At 52.1% G+C, this 18,748-nt stretch overlaps 1 protein-coding gene across 1 annotated transcript in view; it reads left to right on the forward strand.

Annotated features, from left to right (window-relative positions):
- Anxa11 (annexin A11) overlaps window positions 1-18,748 on the forward strand; it is a 44,787-nt gene that overhangs the window by 24,051 nt on the left and 1,988 nt on the right. The window contains exons 2-14 of the mRNA XM_021181626.2: window positions 2,773-2,835; window positions 3,968-4,080; window positions 6,324-6,710; window positions 7,758-7,845; window positions 8,042-8,136; window positions 8,539-8,652; window positions 10,449-10,539; window positions 10,885-10,964; window positions 11,127-11,183; window positions 12,892-12,985; window positions 16,458-16,553; window positions 17,471-17,529; window positions 17,729-17,851. Of these exons, the coding sequence (XP_021037285.1) occupies window positions 2,781-2,835; window positions 3,968-4,080; window positions 6,324-6,710; window positions 7,758-7,845; window positions 8,042-8,136; window positions 8,539-8,652; window positions 10,449-10,539; window positions 10,885-10,964; window positions 11,127-11,183; window positions 12,892-12,985; window positions 16,458-16,553; window positions 17,471-17,529; window positions 17,729-17,851 (1,452 nt within the window). The 5' untranslated portion in view covers window positions 2,773-2,780. The remainder of the gene's footprint in view (window positions 1-2,772; window positions 2,836-3,967; window positions 4,081-6,323; window positions 6,711-7,757; window positions 7,846-8,041; window positions 8,137-8,538; window positions 8,653-10,448; window positions 10,540-10,884; window positions 10,965-11,126; window positions 11,184-12,891; window positions 12,986-16,457; window positions 16,554-17,470; window positions 17,530-17,728; window positions 17,852-18,748) is intronic.

Genomic DNA, 18,748 nt, shown 5'->3' on the forward strand with positions numbered 1-18,748 from the left:
TATTGGACAGTAGCCCACCACATTGTCCCATTTGTCACAGAGTGTGAGCACTGGGAAGGGTGAGGTCCCCAGATGTTCTCATTCTGCCCTCTTGGGAGCTGAGGCGAGCCCAAAGGCCTTGCTGCTCAGCTGGTGATTCTTGCCCTGGGAGTTATAGGTGTTTAGCTGCAGAGTATCGCACATGTGGGTTAATTATCTCTGGGTCCCAGTGAGTACAACACCTGACAGAGTGTAAGAGAGGGGATGTGTGGGCTGCCATGGTGGAGGAAGCACAGCAGGATTAGCATTCGAAGCAGAGGCTCTTCACATCCCTGTGGACTAGGGAGTGGGAAAAGCAGGCCTGGGACCTTCATGGAGCTAGCCTTCCTTCTAAGGGCTATCCCTATTGGCTTACTGCCTTCAGCCTGCCCCACCTCCTGAGACTCTACAGCCTTCTAAAATATCACGCTGTCTTAAACAGGTGTTCATATTCTGAAAGGGACACTTGCGATTCCTATCAGTTACTTGGAAGAACATAATGCCGTGCACACCAAATCGGTGGTTACGGAACAGCTGAGAGAGCTAAGAGGGTCACAGTGAGTCACCGTAGCCAGAGACTGAGGAGGGACGGAAAACTGGCAGACCCACCCACAAGAGAGAGTTCACAGGAGTCCCTATAATGGCTCTATCACCCAGAGAACCAAGTTCCCATCAGTGGAGGGGAAGGGCCCACCTGCACTGGGATCTCGGGCTACCCTGTGCTTTGGGCCCTCACAGGCCTCAAGGGGGAAAGAGAAGAGGGAACAGATTTCAACAATTCCAGATGGAAGTTGGTGCGAAAATGAACGAGAGGGAGAGGCTGGAAGCTAAGTCCGGTGGGAGGACGGACCCAAGGTCACTGCGGGAAGAGTTAGAGTGGAGTGGCCTTGGCAGGACTCTTTCCAGGAGCTGGGTGCTACTTTAGCCAGGGAACTGCGCCACAGCTCTCCCTCACAGGAGGGAGGCCCAATCCTCTGGTGTCCCGGCTGTTGGTGCTGAATGAGCCCTGTGTGTGTTATTTTTATTTGTGGAAGGTACACCAAGGCCGTGTGGGATGGAAAGGGGTAGCTTCGTGTGTGGTTAGAAGTGCCTGTCTGAATGAATCGGACCTTTTCTTAAAGTTGCTTTTACTAGGCAATCATGAGCACATCTTGTCTATACATGGAACACATCTTGTCTGTTTAGCCTGTTTTCCTTCCAGAGGTGACTGGTGTTATCCAGTAACTTGTGTACAGTGCCAAGGGTGGTCTGTGCATGTGTATACCCCCACACCTCTTAGTTTGCATGTTTCTGCCTTCTTTCTTTAAAAAGATTGTGTGTGTGTGTGTGTGTGTGTGTGTGTGTATGTGTTGCATGTGCACGGGTGTCAGGATCCCCCTGGAGCTGGAGTTACAGGCAGTCAAGAGTGGACATACATGTTAGGAACTGTACATACATAGGGGTCCTGAAAAAACAGCCGTGTAAAGGGTCTGTAGGCTGCCAGATCTCCATGCCTCCCAGGCCATTTCCTATTGTATTGTCCACTGTCCTCTCTCAACTCAGAGGCCAGAAAGTGGGGTAAAAGTCAGGTCCCCTTTGTGGGACCAGTGATACCTTAAGGAAATTCTGCAGCTTCCCAGGGACAGCATCCTCAGTTCTTCAGGGAAGCCAACGATTGGCAGCTAGACTATCTTAGACGGAGACTGTCTAGACAGTAGTGATTAAAATGGGGACCCCAGATCTAGTACTGTGACCTGGGAACTTGTTCAGAATAGGGACCAAACGAAGGTGGAGCCCTTGACGTTTTAATAGTCCCCTGGCATAAATAATGCCCCTGTGAGAAACAGTGGCTGTCTTGGAACCTGTGGGCCTGGCTGTTGAGACCGTGCACTTCTCGTCATGGCCTTGGCCTGCACCTCTGTGCTTATTACTGCAGCAGTAGCTACTGTGTGGCAAGAGCAGGCAGGTTGCAGGGCAGTGGCTGACCTTTGTTCCTCTGGGGCCTTTTAATTGACATGGGACGTTGCTGAAGACTTGTGTACAGCGGGCAGCGAGAGCAGGTGTTCTGTCTGCTTCCCTGGGCTCCTTCCACGTATCTGGGCTGTTGCCCTTGTGGCTTCGTTTCCATGTAACTCTTACTTCTTCGGGCTTTGGTACCTGCCAGGCCCTTCTGAGGGCATCTCTTGTCTCCAAGAATGATGACTTCCACAATAATCAGGTTATTTTATGTTAGTGGAATGCCCAGGAGAGACACAAACCTGCTATTTACGATTGTGACAGTCAGTCTATGCTTGCAGCTTGCAGCTTGGGTCTGACTCAGTCAGTGTGTGTGTGTGTGTTGGTTGGTGTTGTGGTGAGCTTGAGGGTTGTAGATGAGATGCAGGGAAACAGGGTCCTTCATTGTTGTGGAAGGATAGTGATAAGGACAAGAGTCTTGGGCGATGCTTTACCTAGAATATGATGTCAGAGAGCAGAGCAGCCCAGACACTTTGAACTCTTGTTGGTGGAAACAGAAACCAGGCCTGGGGGAGCAGTTGTCAAGGAATCAGGCAGCTGGTTTATGGTGTTGTCGTATTGCCCCCTCCTGTAGCTCTGGGGTGGGCCTGACGAAGCTGGGGCCNCCCCCCCCCCCACCTCGAGGTGTGGGCTGGGGCATGGGAAGCCAATCTCTTCTGTAGGAGCCTGGCCTTGAGCTCTGTTCCCAAGAAGCCGATCTCAGCAGGCCTGCTCGGAGCCCCTCCACATGATCTGAATGTACTCTCTCTTCTTCTCCAGCTCTAGCCATGAGCTACCCAGGCTACCCTCCACCTGCCGGTGGCTACCCTCCAGCTGCACCAGGTAAGAGGACCCAGGGGGACGACCCTTTCTGCAGACTGGGGGCTGGAGAAGCCTGGGGAGGCCTGGTCTACTCTGAGACTCTTTCTCTTTGGCAAAATAGCTTGACGGCTCTTTCCCTCCCCTGGCTGTCCCCAGGGGACAAGACAGGGAGTCACAACCTACAGGAGTATCCTCCAAAGTGTTGCTACTAAACCCACCCTGTTTCAAGGAGTGTGATTTTGGATTTTGCAGCATCAGGGTCTCTCCTACTGAGGCCAATACCAAAGGCCACTGTCCCTTTCTGTATCTTCTTCCCTGTGGCTTCCAGGATCCCCTGGTGATGGGGTGAGACCCCCCAACTGGGGCAGTGACTCAGCTTATCTTCCTTCTGAAGACTCGCCTGCCCTGCCCTGCGCTGAAATGTTTCCTGAAAGCATTTGGTTTCCACGGTAGTAAGGAAACTGAGGGATTCTGGGTAAGGAGACAGGGACCACTGCACTGCAAAGATAGTTACCATTGAGGGAATCCAGCAGAAACGAACAAATGGACCAGGGAAGTACCTTGATCACTGTCACAGGGCATATCTAGCCAAGCTAGACCTTTCTCTGATCTGGCAATAGTGACCTCAGTCCCCTCTCCAGCAAAAACACTGCCATCTGTGACATCACATGTCAACTCCTCAGCCCTTACCTCAGCAGCTGGAGATCACACTTCTGTAGACATGAATGAGAGTGGTTCAGAGCCTTGCCCCAGGACATAGCCAGCCATTCGGTCTCCCAACGGGCTTCTTGATACTGTCCTTCACAGTGTCCCTGCCCTCTGACGTGGCTTCATTTCTCTCCATCTGAGAATCCTTAGCATTCCTGGAGTCCATGGCTGTCACATGCTCAGCTCGGCACAGAGCCTAAGGATGGATCTGTTCTCTCACCCAGTGGTGCTGGCTTTGCTAGGACAAAGCATGCCTGACTCCCCACTGGGGCTGGACCTGCCTTCTTTCTCTGCTTTCCCTGGCCCTCTTGTTTCATTCTTTCTGGGTCTTTATAACATTGGCTGGTCTTCCTTGGTTATCACAGCAGTCCCTCTGCAGCCCTCTTTTCTGTTCTGTCACTGGGCCAGGGATACAGAGCTAATAATGGCTTGGTGTTGCTTTCAGGTGGCGGTCCCTGGGGAGGTGCTGGCTACCCTCCTCCCAGCATGCCCCCTATCGGGCTGGATAACGTAGCCAACTATGCGGGGCAGTTCAACCAGGACTACCTCTCAGGCATGGTGAGTCAGGCCCCTGCCAAAGTTAGGGCTAGGGTTAGGGTTAGGGTTAGGGTTAGGGCCAGGGCTATAGGGACCAAGGCTGCTTACCCCAAGTTCTCAGGGAGACCTCATGCCTGTTTCTGTGAGCATAGAATGCTGAGCAGCAACTTAGAATATGAGGCCATCTACTTAACACCCACCCTACTCTGGCTCCCCCTCCCCCCATCTATATTAGAGGAAGATATTCTTGGCACTGATGGTCTCTCGGGTCCGAGGAGATTGGGTTAGGCTGGTGCCTGCAGGAAGTTTATTGGGAATTTCTCGTGAGCTGAGCACGAAGCCTGCAGGGAGGTGAACATATGTGTGGAGAGCTGCGGGGGTGAGCACGTACAAGGCTGTTCTGGTTGGGTCTTGGTGCTGTGAAGCAGGTAGGTTAGGATGTACGTGCTTTTATTTGTTGTTTTGCTTTTTAAAGGATGTTATTTTATAATCTGAAACCAAATGTGTCTTTAGGGGAAACATTGCTACTAGAAGGTACCCAAATTTATGCCAAGGCCCAGTTCTAGGCGCTGGGAGTATGTGAGTGCAGCAAACAAAACCCCTGGGCTAGAGAGATAGCCAGGTCTAAAGTGCTTATTCTATGCCAGCATTAGGCCGAGTGCAGTTCCCAGGACCCATGTGTACAAAGGCAAGCGTTGTCCTTGTAATCCTAGTGCTAGGGAGGCAGAGGCTGGCAGATCCACTGGACTGGCTGACTAGCCAGTCTAGCCTACATAGTGATCCCATGGCCAGTGATAAATACTGTGCCAAAAAAGGAGGACTTCTGTTTCCACATGCATTTGCGCTCACACAAATCTCAGTCCAGGCACACTTAGCATCTGTATCAAGGAGACAGGACATGACATAAGTTAGCAGGGACAATACTGAGCAGTGGCAGGCACTTCTGGGCATCACGGCAAACGCTTAGCATTTGGTAGCATCTGTGAAGATGAAGACTTCCAACTCAGCCTGGGTGATGTAGAGAGGCCCGGTCTTCAAGGGAAGGGCAGAGGTGGTTGAGGGAGGGAGAGAAGAGCAAGAAGCTAGGAAAGTAGATACACGGCCCTGATGGCATAGGCCTCTAACCTTAGCTTCTTGGAAAACTGAAGCAGGAGGATCCCAAGTTCATGACCTGTTTGGGCTACAAAGTGAGTTCAAGGCCTACCTGGACAACTTAGACATTGTCTCAAAATAAAAAGGAGAAAAGAAAAAGAAAAAGAAAAAGGAAAGAAGAAGCAGCAGAAAGAGAACGGGGATGTACTGTTAGTAGTAGGGTGCTTATCTAGAATGTATGAGGCCATAAACTCAAGCCCCAGCCCAGGGCGGGAGGGATGGACAGGATGTAATACTACAGGAAAGGTTCCGAGGTGCTGGTGGGGGAATGTAGACTGAGAACCTTAAGGTAGGGATCAGAAAGGGACCCTGAGCCAGGTGGTAGTGGTGCACACCTTTAATCCCAGCACTTGGGAGTTCAAGGGCAGCCTGGTCTACAGAGCAGGTTCTAGAACAGCCAGGGCTACACAGAGAAACCCTGTCTCGGAAAGTTGTTGTTGAGGAGGCGGCCTCAAACAAAGATCTGCCATGGTAGAGAAATATACGATGCAAATTTCTAGGGATGGCCAGTCCTTAAGGTGCCCATAGACCTGATGACCTTGGGGACAGTGAGCAGGCCTTGGTCATTAAAGAGGGGAAGTGAGGGATAGGTAGGGTGAGGGATTAAGATATGGGGACCCATTTCTCATAGGCATAAGAGGCTGAGGTGAGGATTCAGGCTTTTGTTCTGGGCATGTGCCGGGCCTCACCTACCTCACCTTGACTGACTGTTAGCAGACTGGTGTGACAGGGCCACCTCATGCCTGCAGAAGGAACCCCTGTACTTTCTGGGTCTTTGAGTGGTTAGCTCTACCTAGTTAGTGGCTCTTGGTTGGAAGAAACCCTGCGTACACTGAGCCAGTGTACCATCATCAGTGGCCAGATTGTCCTTCTTGTCCCATAGTGGGGTGGCAGCAAGCCTGAGCCTAGCATTGTGTGCTGAGCCTAGCATTGTGATGCCTGCATCCATTGCTAGGTATACATAGTGCTGGGGAAGTGGTGGTGGTGAGGGCAGTTCTGTAGGAGGCTCCCTGCCTAGAGCCATTGCAGAACTCCATAAGGGAAGGGTAAACAGACAAGGTGCTGTCTTTCTGGGCCTATGTTTCTCAGGCTCTGTTTTGTGTACTTGGCAGGCAGCCAACATGTCTGGAACATTTGGAGGAGCCAACGTGCCAAATCTGTATCCTGGGGCTCCTGGGGGTGGCTATCCTCCAGTGCCCCCTGGTGGCTTTGGGCAGCCCCCTCCTGCCCAGCAACCTGTCCCTCCTTATGGAATGTATCCGCCCCCAGGAGGAAACCCACCTCCTGGGATGCCTTCATATCCAGCATACCCAGGGGCCCCTGTGCCAGGCCAGCCTATGCCACCCCCTGGGCAGCAGCCCCCAGGGGCCTATCCTGGGCAGCCTCCAATGACCTATCCTGGGCAGTCACCAATGCCACCCCCTGGGCAGCAGCCAGTGCCAAGTTACCCAGGATACTCGGGATCCAGTACCATCACCCCTGCTGTGCCGCCAGCCCAGGTAAGTGCTTGTCCAAACTACGTTCAAGGACAGGTCTCTGGTCCAGCCAACAAGTCCTTGGAGGATTGAAGGAACAGGGAAGGCCTCCAGCTACAACATACAAAAGAGCTCTAATTTCTCTTGTGTGCCCACAAGAAGGCAAACACACAAGGTCTGGAAGCACAGTCCTGGTGGTTGGTCTTCCGTGAGATTACTCCAGAGGCTTCCAGCATCATGGCCTCATGCCTGGTAGGCCCCTTCTGTGACTTCCCAGACAAATGTGAAGGAGTCTCAGAATCCTCTCTGGATAGGGAAGATTGGCAGCTCCTCCAGGATTTATTTTGGCTCATTCTGGAGATCAGTTCGTGTTAGCAATGCCTGGAATTCATTGTCATGGTTACACAGTCAAACCGGCCAAGCACAGGTCTGGTGGTATGCGCTGGCTGCCTAGTTTTAGACTATTCTAGAGGGTCTATCACCTCCTTGCTTTCATTCCACTGCAACACTGCCCAGTCTTCCCCACCCTGAGCGGCTGCCCACTGCTGCTCCCGTCTGTTTCCCAGCATGCCTCTTATTGCGGTGATAACCAGCGTGTACTAGCCACTAGAAAGGCCACTCACTAGGCTACAATAAGCCTGTTTGTAAACACCTGAGGGGAGCACACCTTAAAAGGAGGAAGGTTGATTAGGGCTCATGGTTTCCATCGATGGCTTCTTGGCTTTGTGACTTGGGCCTGTGGTGGGCAGAACATTGTGGCAGAGAACACTTGGTAAACCAAAGCATAGCAGACTGGAAGCAAATAATGAAAGGGGCTTGGGCCCCAATATTCCCCTTCAAGGGCCTGCTCCGCCTCTAGTGACCTAATAACTTTCCAGCCGCTACTTCCTAGGCACCACCATTGACCTGTGAACCTTGGGGCTATTTGTCCAGTGCTTTTGATTTCCTGCTCCTTTAGGTACCTCAGTGCTTAGAGAAGCGGGTATTTGTGGGATATGAAGAAGTAGAAGAGTCTTACACCTTGGGGCGGCACGGGTGGGTCATCTTACCTGTGGCTATTTGTCTGAGTAGTTTGGAAACCGAGGTACCATCACTGATGCTTCTGGATTTGACCCCTTGCGAGATGCCGAGGTCCTGCGCAAGGCTATGAAGGGCTTTGGTAAGAGACCAGACTGACTCCAAACTCACCCCTGCCCCTAGTTCCCTGTCCAGGTCACTGTATAGGAGGGGCAGGCAAGCCTGGCCCTCGGGAGATGGAACAGGAGCTGTGTTATGGGAGGCCCTAGGCCAGGAGAGTCCATGGCCACTGAGCATCCTCATATCCCACAGTGTGCCTACTCCTGCCTCTTTACTAGGAACGGATGAGCAGGCCATCATCGACTGCCTGGGGAGCCGGTCCAACAAGCAGCGTCAGCAGATCCTCCTATCCTTCAAGACGGCCTATGGCAAGGTGAGGTGCAGAGAGGGAAGGCAGGAAGACCAGTGAGGGCCTGCACCAGCACAGCTCCAGGCCCACTGACTCTGCTTTCCCATAGACTGGGGCATCATGAGGCCGGAGCTCCAGGATGAACCATGAGCTTAGTTAGGGTTGGCTCGCTAAGATAAACCTGTAGATACAACACTTCTTCCCCGCCTGGCCTCACTCGCCCCTCCTCTGCTTTCGGGCATCCTGGGAGGTTTAGTTGGTGTAAGTGTTTGGAGGAAAAGGCTTCCAGTACATGAATACTGCCTGTGTTAGTGCTCCAGCTCAGGGTGCTTCCCATGGCTGGTGTCGATACCGTCAGCTCTGTCATCTCCAGAGCTCTTCATCTGTGGATTTTCACAGCGAGCTTTTATCTGTTTATCCAATCAGGATTTGATCAAAGACCTAAAATCAGAACTGTCGGGAAACTTTGAGAAGACTATCCTGGCCCTGATGAAGACCCCGGTCCTGTTTGATGTCTATGAGATAAAGGAAGCTATCAAGGTGTGTCATTGTGCTTGTGTGAGTCTGCATAGCCACAGCCCAGGTGGAGGGGGGCTGGGCGCTGTGTTACCCACTGACCAGTTGCTACCTAGCCTGACTTCCGTGCGTTCCTGGCTACAGCCCATGAGCGTTAGAAGGAGCAACTGGTAGTTTTTCCAAGATGCAGGTAACATGCCGTCTCCTCACAGGAAATACCTATGTCTCCGTCTCAAGAAATGGCCAGGCTAGGGTTGTGGAGGACATTGATGATAACAAGAAGGGGTGCCAGGCTGTTGCAGGACTCTTACTAGCAAATATCAGCAACATGTCTGAGGGGCCCAAGCAGCAGAGGCAGGGACCCAGGTGAGGTGGGAAGAAGTAGGGCTAGAACGAAGACAGTGGAAGACAGAGAAGTCTTACCAGTCCCCGAGCTTCCTGAGCACCCACCTCCTGTCTGTCATGTCTGTCCCCACTTCTGTGTACACCCCGACATCCAGCTCTAGATGAACCGAATTCCACACAGGTCCAAATCCCGCAGCTTAGCTTGGGCTCGCTCTCTCCCTAGATCTAGTTTGATTTTGACCAGGAAGCAAGTCCTGTCAGGGCTTTACAGCCATCTGGCGGTGTGTGTCCTGTGAGTAGAGGGTCCCTCTCTAGTCAGGCACCATGAAAGAACTACGCACTCAGAGGCACGCTGGGCACGGATTCTACCTCCACTGGACACTGAGAGTTTTGTGCGTGATCTGGAAGGGAAAGGAGACTGACTGAAGCCCAGCTGCCTGTTAGAGTCTAGAGGGTGGTAAGGGGTGGGGTGTGGTGGTGGGGCACGTTGGCAATGGCCTGGGCCCAGGAGTGGCTAGTACCCACCTCCAGCACGAGAAGTTGGTGGAATGCTCAAACACAGCAGGCAAGGGGCTAGCTGTGCTGGATAGCTGTTGTGTACATGAATATCCATGATGGAGACAGTGGGTGTTCTTTCAGGACACACAGGTAGTTTCAGGTAAGGGGCTAACACGCACATCCTTTGTAAGTTCCAATAAGCTGCTGGTAGCATTAGGGCAGTACTAAGCATAAAAACACCAGCATGTTGGCTGGACGTTCTGCACAGATGAGCCCATTTAGTCCCATTAAGGACTCCTTAGGAGGTAGGTATACATACGGTCCCTTTATAGCCAAGAAATTTGGCACAAGAAGTTAAGCACCTTAGCTGAGGTCACACAGTAAGCTGCAGAGTCAAGATTCAGCCTGATATAAAAGCCAGGCCTCTGCCCCTACTTTCTATCTTCTGCTATCCCAGGCACAGCCATTCTGTTCCTCTCTGCTGCCTTCCTTTCCTTGCTTTCTCCAGACAGTTCACTCAGGACTCTAATCTTTTTACATCCATCATGATGGTGCTTTTAGAAACAGAAGATGATCTGTACCTCAGCCTGACCCAGCACGCCGTGTCCATTGCACAGTCACTGCGCGCACACACACATACACACACACTCACAACACTCACTCACACACTCACACTCACACACTCACAACACCAACACTCATACACACACACACACACACACACACATACACACACACACCATTCAGTTTCCTGGCCCATGTGACCCTCATGTGATACCTACTCATTGTCCTTGTCCTCATCTCATTGTCTGGGGCTAGGAGGGGAGCTGGTTTTTGAGACATGAGTTTTGTGTGTGTGTGCATGTGCGTGTGCATGTGTCAGGGCCTCTGTTGCTGAGTGGCACCTGCTGTCCTTCCTGGATGCCAATACGAGCCTGGTCACCAGCATGAGATCTGTTCTTTCTATGCTGTCGTAGGGGGCTGGTACTGATGAGGCCTGCCTGATTGAGATCTTCGCTTCCAGAAGTAACGAACACATCCGGGAGTTAAGCAGGGCCTACAAAACAGGTCTGAACACCCTCTTGCCTTCGTCCTTCTTGTCCCCTGTTTCCTGTCACACCCAACTCCCTGGGCTTTGACCCAAGGCCTAGCCCTGCCTGCTGTTTACACACAGGGCAGGTGCTTACAGTTGGAAGGGGCTGAGAAAATCTTGAGTGGATTTGGGCCAGGTCCGAGCACAGGTCGGGTCACCCTGGAGTCACAGCTTGTATGAAGCCTGGAAAGTTACATGGGTCACCTGTCACCTCCAGCCTGAACCCCCTGGACCCTTGTCATGACAATGCCCCCTACTCACTATGTATGTCTTTAGAGGTAACAGACCTGTAGGATAGACCCTGGTGTCTGTCTTTTCAGAGTTCCAAAAATCTCTGGAGGAGGCCATTCGAAGCGACACATCAGGACACTTCCAGCGGCTCCTCATCTCTCTCTCTCAGGTACCTTCCTCACCACAGGACATTAGAGAGGGACTTGGAAGGGGGATATGGGGGGAGGTTGTGGGTGAGAGGGACTGGGATCAAAACACTGACAAATGAGTTAGGAGGGAGAGGGTATGCTCTTCCAAAGAGTGCCTTGGCCTTATGCCCTCTTCCTTTCAGGGAAACCGTGATGAGAGCACAAACGTGGACATGTCCCTTGTCCAGAGAGATGTCCAGGTGAGTCTGGTGGCTGGCGAGGTGCCAGTATGGGCTAGCTGAACCACACTGTGTGGGGTCACGCTTCTTGCTTTGTGGCGAGGTACCTGAAAATTGAAAAAAACCATGGATACTGGTGGGTTCAGGGTACTGTAGGTTTCTGAAGTGCTTGGGGACTTGACATTGAGCAGGGCTCCCAGTTTCCTGGGTTTCCCACCTGTGAGAGGGACATCAGGGTAATAAATGCTGCAGCTGTTAAAGATCACAAGGACATGGGATGTCTGTCATGTGTCCTGGCGCTTTCCCACCCCAGTACTGTTAGGTGTACGAAGGACCTGTCTATCCAGCTGCTGAGTTCCTGGGCCTAGAAATGCGCTGTCCTTAGCCCTGCATCCCTAAATTTCTGCCCTTGTCACCTTATGAATTACAAATAAAGGGAGGAAATCCAGGTGTCCGAATTCCTAGCTTTATAAGTTTGTATTGCATGGTGGCCAGTTGAGACGGTCTTACCTTCTTGGTGAGATGGCCAGACCTCGCCAAGCCTTCCAGGCAAAAGCTGACTTTGGTTCTGCCTCTTCCTCCCTTCCCAACCTGCTCAGCCTCACCTTGGCCTGAGGAATCTCAACCTGAGAGTGTCCTAGGGTATCAGTGCCCTTCATTTCCATGATTGTCTGAGGCCTCAGAGGCATCTTAGAGGTCTGGGGCAAGGTCACAGGTTGGCAGATATGTGGGGCTCAAACCTTCCTAGGTTTTACCAAGCTGTTATGCTGTTCAGCAAGCATAATGATGTACATATGGCGGAAGGACTGATGAGGCCCCACATCTGGGGAGGTTTTTTTTTTCAAGATTTGTTTGTTTGTTTGTTTGTTTCGAGACAGGGTTTCTCTGTATAGCCCTGGCTGTCCTGAAACTCACTTTGTAGACCAGGCTGGCCTCGAACTCAGAAATCCGCCTGCCTCTGCCTCCTGAGTGCTGGGATTAAAGGCATGCGCCACCACCACCCGGCTCAAGATTAATTTTTATTTTATGTGTATGAGTGTTTTGCCTGCATGCCTGTCTGAGAACCGTGTGTTTATATGTGTGTGTGTGTATGTGTGAGTGTGTGTGTGTGTGTGTGTGTGTGTGAGAGAGAGATAACCATTGTCACACGTGCTTCTTATAGAGAGGGAAACTGCTTTCAGTAACTAGGAAATCTCACATAGAAATCTGGCATCTGGCTTCAGTCTGGCAGTTGTGATGTGGCTCTGTCAGCTGAGGACCCGTGTTCCTCACTGAGAAGTGCTGCCCCTGAGGAGTGGGCCAGTATCTCTCTTAGCTTTCCCTATTCATCCTTTTCTCTCAATTATGTGTCCTTGTGGCTTCAAGGTCATGATATCAAGTCAGATCTAATCCTTATATTTTTATGTATGAGGAGATTGAGGCCCAGGAGCCAGACCCTGCCCAGCATCCCACCGCATGCTGCTTCAGAGCCAGGACCCGAGTCCAGGCTTCTTCTCCCTCCTCCATCCTGGTGCTGGATGCTGGCTGAATCCTCTGTGCTACACACAGACAGATGAGGGGATTGCTGGGTTCTGGGTCTGCAGTGAGCAGAGCCAACAGGCTTCAGCAAACTGGTGCCCCCACTGCCAGGGTCCTGCTCCTCCCCTGTGGGCTCAGATGCTGCCTAGGTACTCTGAGCCTGGGACCTGGAGGATGCTTGCTGGACACATGCATCTTCCTTCTCCTCCAGGAGCTGTATGCAGCTGGGGAGAATCGCCTGGGAACAGACGAGTCCAAGTTCAACGCCATCCTGTGCTCCCGGAGCCGGGCCCACCTGGTGGCAGGTACGACAGTCCTGGGTCAGTTAGATGAAAGCAGGCAGGACATTGTATTGAGAAAAAGCCTACAGAATATTTGGCTGATGTGCTCTGGATGGACCTTCACTTCCTCAAGAGCCCCCTGGTGGTGTCTTAAAGGACAAGGCAAGGCAATGGATTGCCACGCTCTGAAGTCGGGTGTCAGAGTGGTCCAGCAGGCAGAATCACAGCCAGCCTCTGATCTCTACGTGGCATGTACCCAATAACAGCAAGTGAAGATGAAAAGAGAAGAGAAAGCATTGCAGCCATGCTGGGAGCATTAGCTTATTTGAACATTAAAGTGGGTTTCTGTCCATCTGATGGTGAAGGTGCAGTGGTGTGGTCTCCGTCATGGGGTTCAGCTTCATGTCAGGAGACAGCTAGCTACACAGTACCACCTGGAGCTGGTGGTGAATGTGTGGGATGGGTATAAGGTGATGGAATGGAGTTGAGGGAGGGGCTGGGACAGTCGTGTAGTATGAGGCTGTATGATCAAAAGCCCTGAACGGACAGGCGCAAAGGCCCTGCTGGCTATGGCCCAGGCATAGCCAAGGGGATGCAGGTGTCTGGAGCATCAAGAGGTGGGGTCAGAGGTGGTGGACAGCTCTGCTGACAGTGCAGGGTTAGGTGTTCATCCTGAGAGGAGTCAGAAGCCCCAAGAAGGCCGTCAGAGGCGTGTGTCCTTCCTTCAGCTTGCAGAGCAACGTGCTGCCCAGATTCCCCAGAGGACCTGGGCCTCAGCTGTGGTGCAGGGAGAGTGAAGGGTCCACAGTTGAGTTAATCAGGTGGAAAGCCCTGGAGTGACCTGGGGGGAGCTGGTGGAAGCCTGGATGGGGAGTGAGGGAGAAGGGACCAGAATCCAGCCTGCTTGCTGAGAAGCTGGGCACGGTGTGTTGAAGCTCAGATGTCAGGAGAGGTTTTGGGCTTGGAAGGTTGGGAGCTGTTGGGGGTGGGGGGGTCAGGTGTCTGAGGCCTTGGGACTGTGAGAGGTCTTCCTGGGAGGGGACCAGAAAGAGAGCAGCAGTTTGAAGGTGGGGCCCTGAACTATTGTAGGAACATACGTACGGAGCAGCCAGTTAGCTGGGAGGGCCTGGAGCAAGGGAAGCCATGGTCACCTGTGTCTGAAGGCCCCTGTGGGCAGACAGGTGAGAGATGAGAACAGAACGGAGTCAGCTTGGAAAGGCTGTGGGCGCTGCAGGGTAGGAGCAAAGCGAGGGGGAAGGGGTGAGGCGAGGATCGTGGCACTGCTGCTCCTGGCCCAGGACCAGGCAGTATTCCCTCCCTCGGTCTCAGGACTGGCCTGAGGCTGACATGGCTATGGACCTAGCTACTTTGGGCTTGAGCCCTGTCCCCAGGGCATGCCTTTTACCCTCCTGGCTGCTGTGACGGAATGCGCATGAACACGTGTTCATTGTCAGTTTTCCTGTGTGAGAGGTTCATTTATGCATATAATGTGTTTTGATCTGGTTGATACCCCCTTACCCTCCCCATACTCTCCCCCCCACACACACACACACTATGTGTGCTCTTTTTGCTGTTGCTTTGGTTGTTTGCTTTTTGAGACAGGGCCCTACCAGGTAACTTTGGCTGTAACTTGCTGTGTAGAACAGGCTAGCCTCAAACTCAGTGATCTGTCTGCCTCTGCTTCCTGAGGGCTGAGGTTAAAGGCATGTGTCTTTAATCTCCCCTTCCCCTCTTCCTCTTCTCCTCCCTCTCCCCCTACCCCTCTCCCCCTACCCCTCTCCTATACCACGGAATCTACCTACTGTTACCATTATATACACTGCTGTAGTGCCAGCTACTGAAGCATGGGTAGCTTCTTAGGGACCATGTTCTTAAAGAAAACAGACTCTAGCATCCACCCACCCATCCATCCATCTATTTGTCACTTGCTAATGGCTCCTCTGCTCGGGTTGGGGCTTCCTGAGTCCCTCTCTGTCCTCTCTGTCTGTGCTAAGCTTTTTGACTTGATCTTGTGAAAGTCTTGTGCATCCAGGCACAGCCACTGTGAGTTCATCTGTACAGTGGCCCTGTCATGCCTGGTAAATATTTTCTGCAGCCCTCCACCATGTTGGTTCTTCTGCCTTCTCTCCTGCGGTGACCCCAGAGCCTGGGGAGGAGGGGTATGGAACAGATTTCCCCATGAGGGCTGAGTACTCCAGTCTCATATTCAATGCATGCAGAACTCTTGTGATATGGATTTATCTTCATTTGTTTTAATGAGTATAGAACACTTGTGTCACTGTTGGGTTTCAGAGCATTATGACATGGGAGAGAAATGAGGAAATATTCAGGAAAATATCAGATAAGCAGAAACCACAGCTCTGGTACGCAGAGGACACGGATCTGGAAATAGTTGGTTGAAACTTGAGGCAGGGGTAGGAGGAGAAACTGGTGCCTGTGTTAGCACTAGACTTGGGCTCCTGGGCTTGCTAGCATGGCTCCTTCCTATAGGAGACAGCAGCTTGTTCTACGGCCCTCAGCAGCTCCTGGGTCATAATCAAAGGCTTTCAGCACAATGGAACAACGTGGGTTGTGTCTGAATGGGGCAGAGCTCACGTGGGTCATAGTGGGGAAGAGCAAGGTGAGCCTGCTTCGTGAAATCAGAGGGGCAGGGGCTGGGGATGTGGAGATTTGAGGAGGACACTGGAGTGTGGGCTGAGATTGGTCAGCAGACTGACCGCTCTGATAAAGGGATCATCTGACTGCAGGCTGTGCAGCGCAGAGTGGAAAAGAGGCGGGACTCTTCGGGGTGTGTCTCCTCTCGTGGGCTGGGCTTAAGCAACAGGAATGTGTTTTCTTAAGAGTTTTAGACACTCGTAAGCTTGCCAGGATTCGTTTCTCATGAGGCCCCTTTTTCTCTCTGAGATGAGCCTCCTGGTTCCTGTGACCTCGTGTGGTCTCTTCCTAGATTGGTGTTCCTCAGTGTTATGATGAGATGTTATCCCACAAACCCATGTTGTAATGACACAGATCTGTAGTCCTGGACACATGAGAGGCTGAGATTCATGGAAGCAAGAGGGTTATAGGGTATGACTCCATTACATGCAAAAACAAAAACAAAAACAAAAACAAAACCAACAACAACAAAAAAACAAAAACCCAAAGATGCATTTATTATGCCTAACATCATGAAAGTATGGTTCAGCCCAGTGTGACTTACAGAGACTCATCATTGACATGCAGTAGAGCCTTGTTGATATAACGTGCAGAGTACTTAGTGGGGCTTGGAAAGAGCTGTGCGTCTGTGTGAAAAGCAAGACAATAGACCCTACAGCAACCCATTGCAGGCCAAGATTTGTCAGTCTGTACCATGTGTCCTGACCTGTTTGTAGATAGCACTGGTTAGCTCGTTGGCTCAGGGCACACCATCATGGCATTGTGTTTAATCTATAATCCAGGTTGCTGAGGGTCGGGATGTGATTAAGGCTATGACGTGCCCCTTCTATTTCCTTGCTAGTTTTCAACGAGTATCAGAGGATGACGGGCCGAGACATTGAGAAGAGCATCTGCCGGGAGATGTCTGGGGACCTGGAGCAGGGCATGCTGGCTGTGGGTAGGTGTCTGGCTGAGGCTTGCCTCACCTGCCTGCCCACCCACTGGGCAGTGTGGGTTGCAGGCTGGGTGCTCAGTGTCCTGGGGTTGAGGGTGCAGTAGTGAGAGAAGCACAGGGTCTGAGCTTGCTAATCTGGACCATGTGGCTGGGGGGGTTCCGTGGCTCTTGTGTGTCTGCCGTGCAGCTCAGCAGGAAGGAGCTGGGATCTGGGCATTAGTGGGAGCCTGTCCAGCTGCTCGCCTAGAGGAAGGTGACTCACATCCTGCCAAGTTTCCTCTAAAAATACATCCCTGTAGGCACTTGTCAGCTGTCTCTGATGGAAACACATGGAAGGCTTTTTTACTTGCAACAGCAAAAACAAGCCCATTCTAGAGAGTGCTTGGCTGAGCTTCCAGCATGGGGAGAGCCTCTTCCAGCCGCATGCCCTCTACAGCAAGTCTCTGCAGCTCTAGGAACCTCCTCCTGATATGGAGCTGGGTTCTTGCACTGCGTCCCCGCCACCTCCCTTTATACTTGCTGAGGGACATTAGTTTGCCCATTTCTTTTAGTTTTGGGGGATTTTCCTGGCTAGAACAGGAAATAAATGGATCCTCATTTCCCGGCATGGCCTGAGAATGACACACATCCCCTTGGCCTCCCTTTCTCCATGAGCCCTTTTCTGTTTGACCCCCTCATGCCTAGGGACCCATGAAGTGGGTGCCTCTTCACGCCCCCAGGCTATGCACAACCCCAGTGTCTTTTGCTCAGTGATGGTTGGGCTGGTGGTCCTACTGTGTGTGGAGCTGCATTTATGGGATCACAGCAGAATAAAAGGAGATGGCTAGTGACAGATTTGATGTCCAGGTTTCCTAGGAGGACACTGAGGTAGTGCGTGCCCTCCTGTGTCCGGCAGGACTTACACTGTGTTTCTCTTGCAGTGAAATGCCTCAAGAACACCCCCGCCTTCTTTGCTGAAAGGCTCAACAAGGCTATGAGGGTATGTAGTTCTTGTATGCGGGGTGGGGGAGTGGGGTTAGGGAGGTGGGGGTGGGGAGGTGGTGGAGGGGGGTGAGGGTGGATTTAGGACATCTTAAAGCCTCCTGAGTCTAAGGGGTCCACTGTGGGCTGAGTGTAGAAGGTACAGGAGGGTTGGAGTCGGTGGGAAGCCCCATGCACATACTCTGGTGACTATTTAGGGAGCAGGAACAAAGGACCGGACCCTGATTCGCATCATGGTGTCTCGCAGCGAGCTTGACCTGCTGGATATCCGAGCGGAGTATAAGCGGATGTACGGCAAGTCACTGTACCACGATATCACGGTAAGGGATAGGGGCCAAGAAGGCCTTATCTTCATCTCCATACCTCCAGGCCCTTCCCATCTCCTTTCATCTCTAGAACAGCTTCTTCATCTACTCGCCTGCAAACTAGTCACAAGATCCTGAGGACGGGACAGGGCATGACCCTGTGACCCTATGCACCTCCCCTCCAGGATCCCAGTGCTTAGTAACTCAGCAGGAATGTCTGCCAATGGTATAAAGAAATCTCAGGCCTTCCCCTATCACGTCCCTAACCTTCAGAGTCCCCATCAATCTGGAGATGCGACCCATCAAGGAGAGCTCATGTCCCCAGGGTCTGTGGAGCTCAGCTCTTTCTTCCTGAGTTCCAGCTTTCTCCACATTCACTTTATGGTGGAGACCACATCAGTAGCTCAGCGGGGGAGGGGGGGCTGATCCTGTTTTTTCTGCTTGGTAACCTCATGACCTCCAGCAGTGTCCACAAACCTCCCGAGCTCTGGTGCAGCATCTCTGAGGATAACAGTTCTTCACGGGTGTGGTGGCAGTCTACACAGAGCTGGGCTGGCAGAGTTGACACTAAGTCACCAGCAAGCACTGCGGGCCTGATTTCAGACTTGGGCTCATCTTTGAAGAGATTTCCCATTCCTGTGCTGTGAAAATGAGGCTGTGTGTAGCATAGACTCTGTCTTTACTGTCAGAGCTTGGCCTGGGTCGCTAGTATTCTGTGACAGCTGAAGAAGCCACAGACCTTGTCATCAGAAAGCTTCAAAAAAGCCGGGCGTGGTGGCGCACGCCTTTAATCCCAGCACTCGGGAGGCAGAGGCAGGCGGATATCTGAGTTCGAGGCCAGCCTGGTCTACAAAGTGAGTTCCAGGACAGCCAGGGCTATACAGAGAAACCCTGTCTCGAAAAACAAAAACA

Source organism: Mus caroli, chromosome 14 (genome assembly GCF_900094665.2).
Source record: "Mus caroli chromosome 14, CAROLI_EIJ_v1.1, whole genome shotgun sequence".
Lineage (NCBI taxonomy): Eukaryota > Metazoa > Chordata > Mammalia > Rodentia > Muridae > Mus > Mus caroli.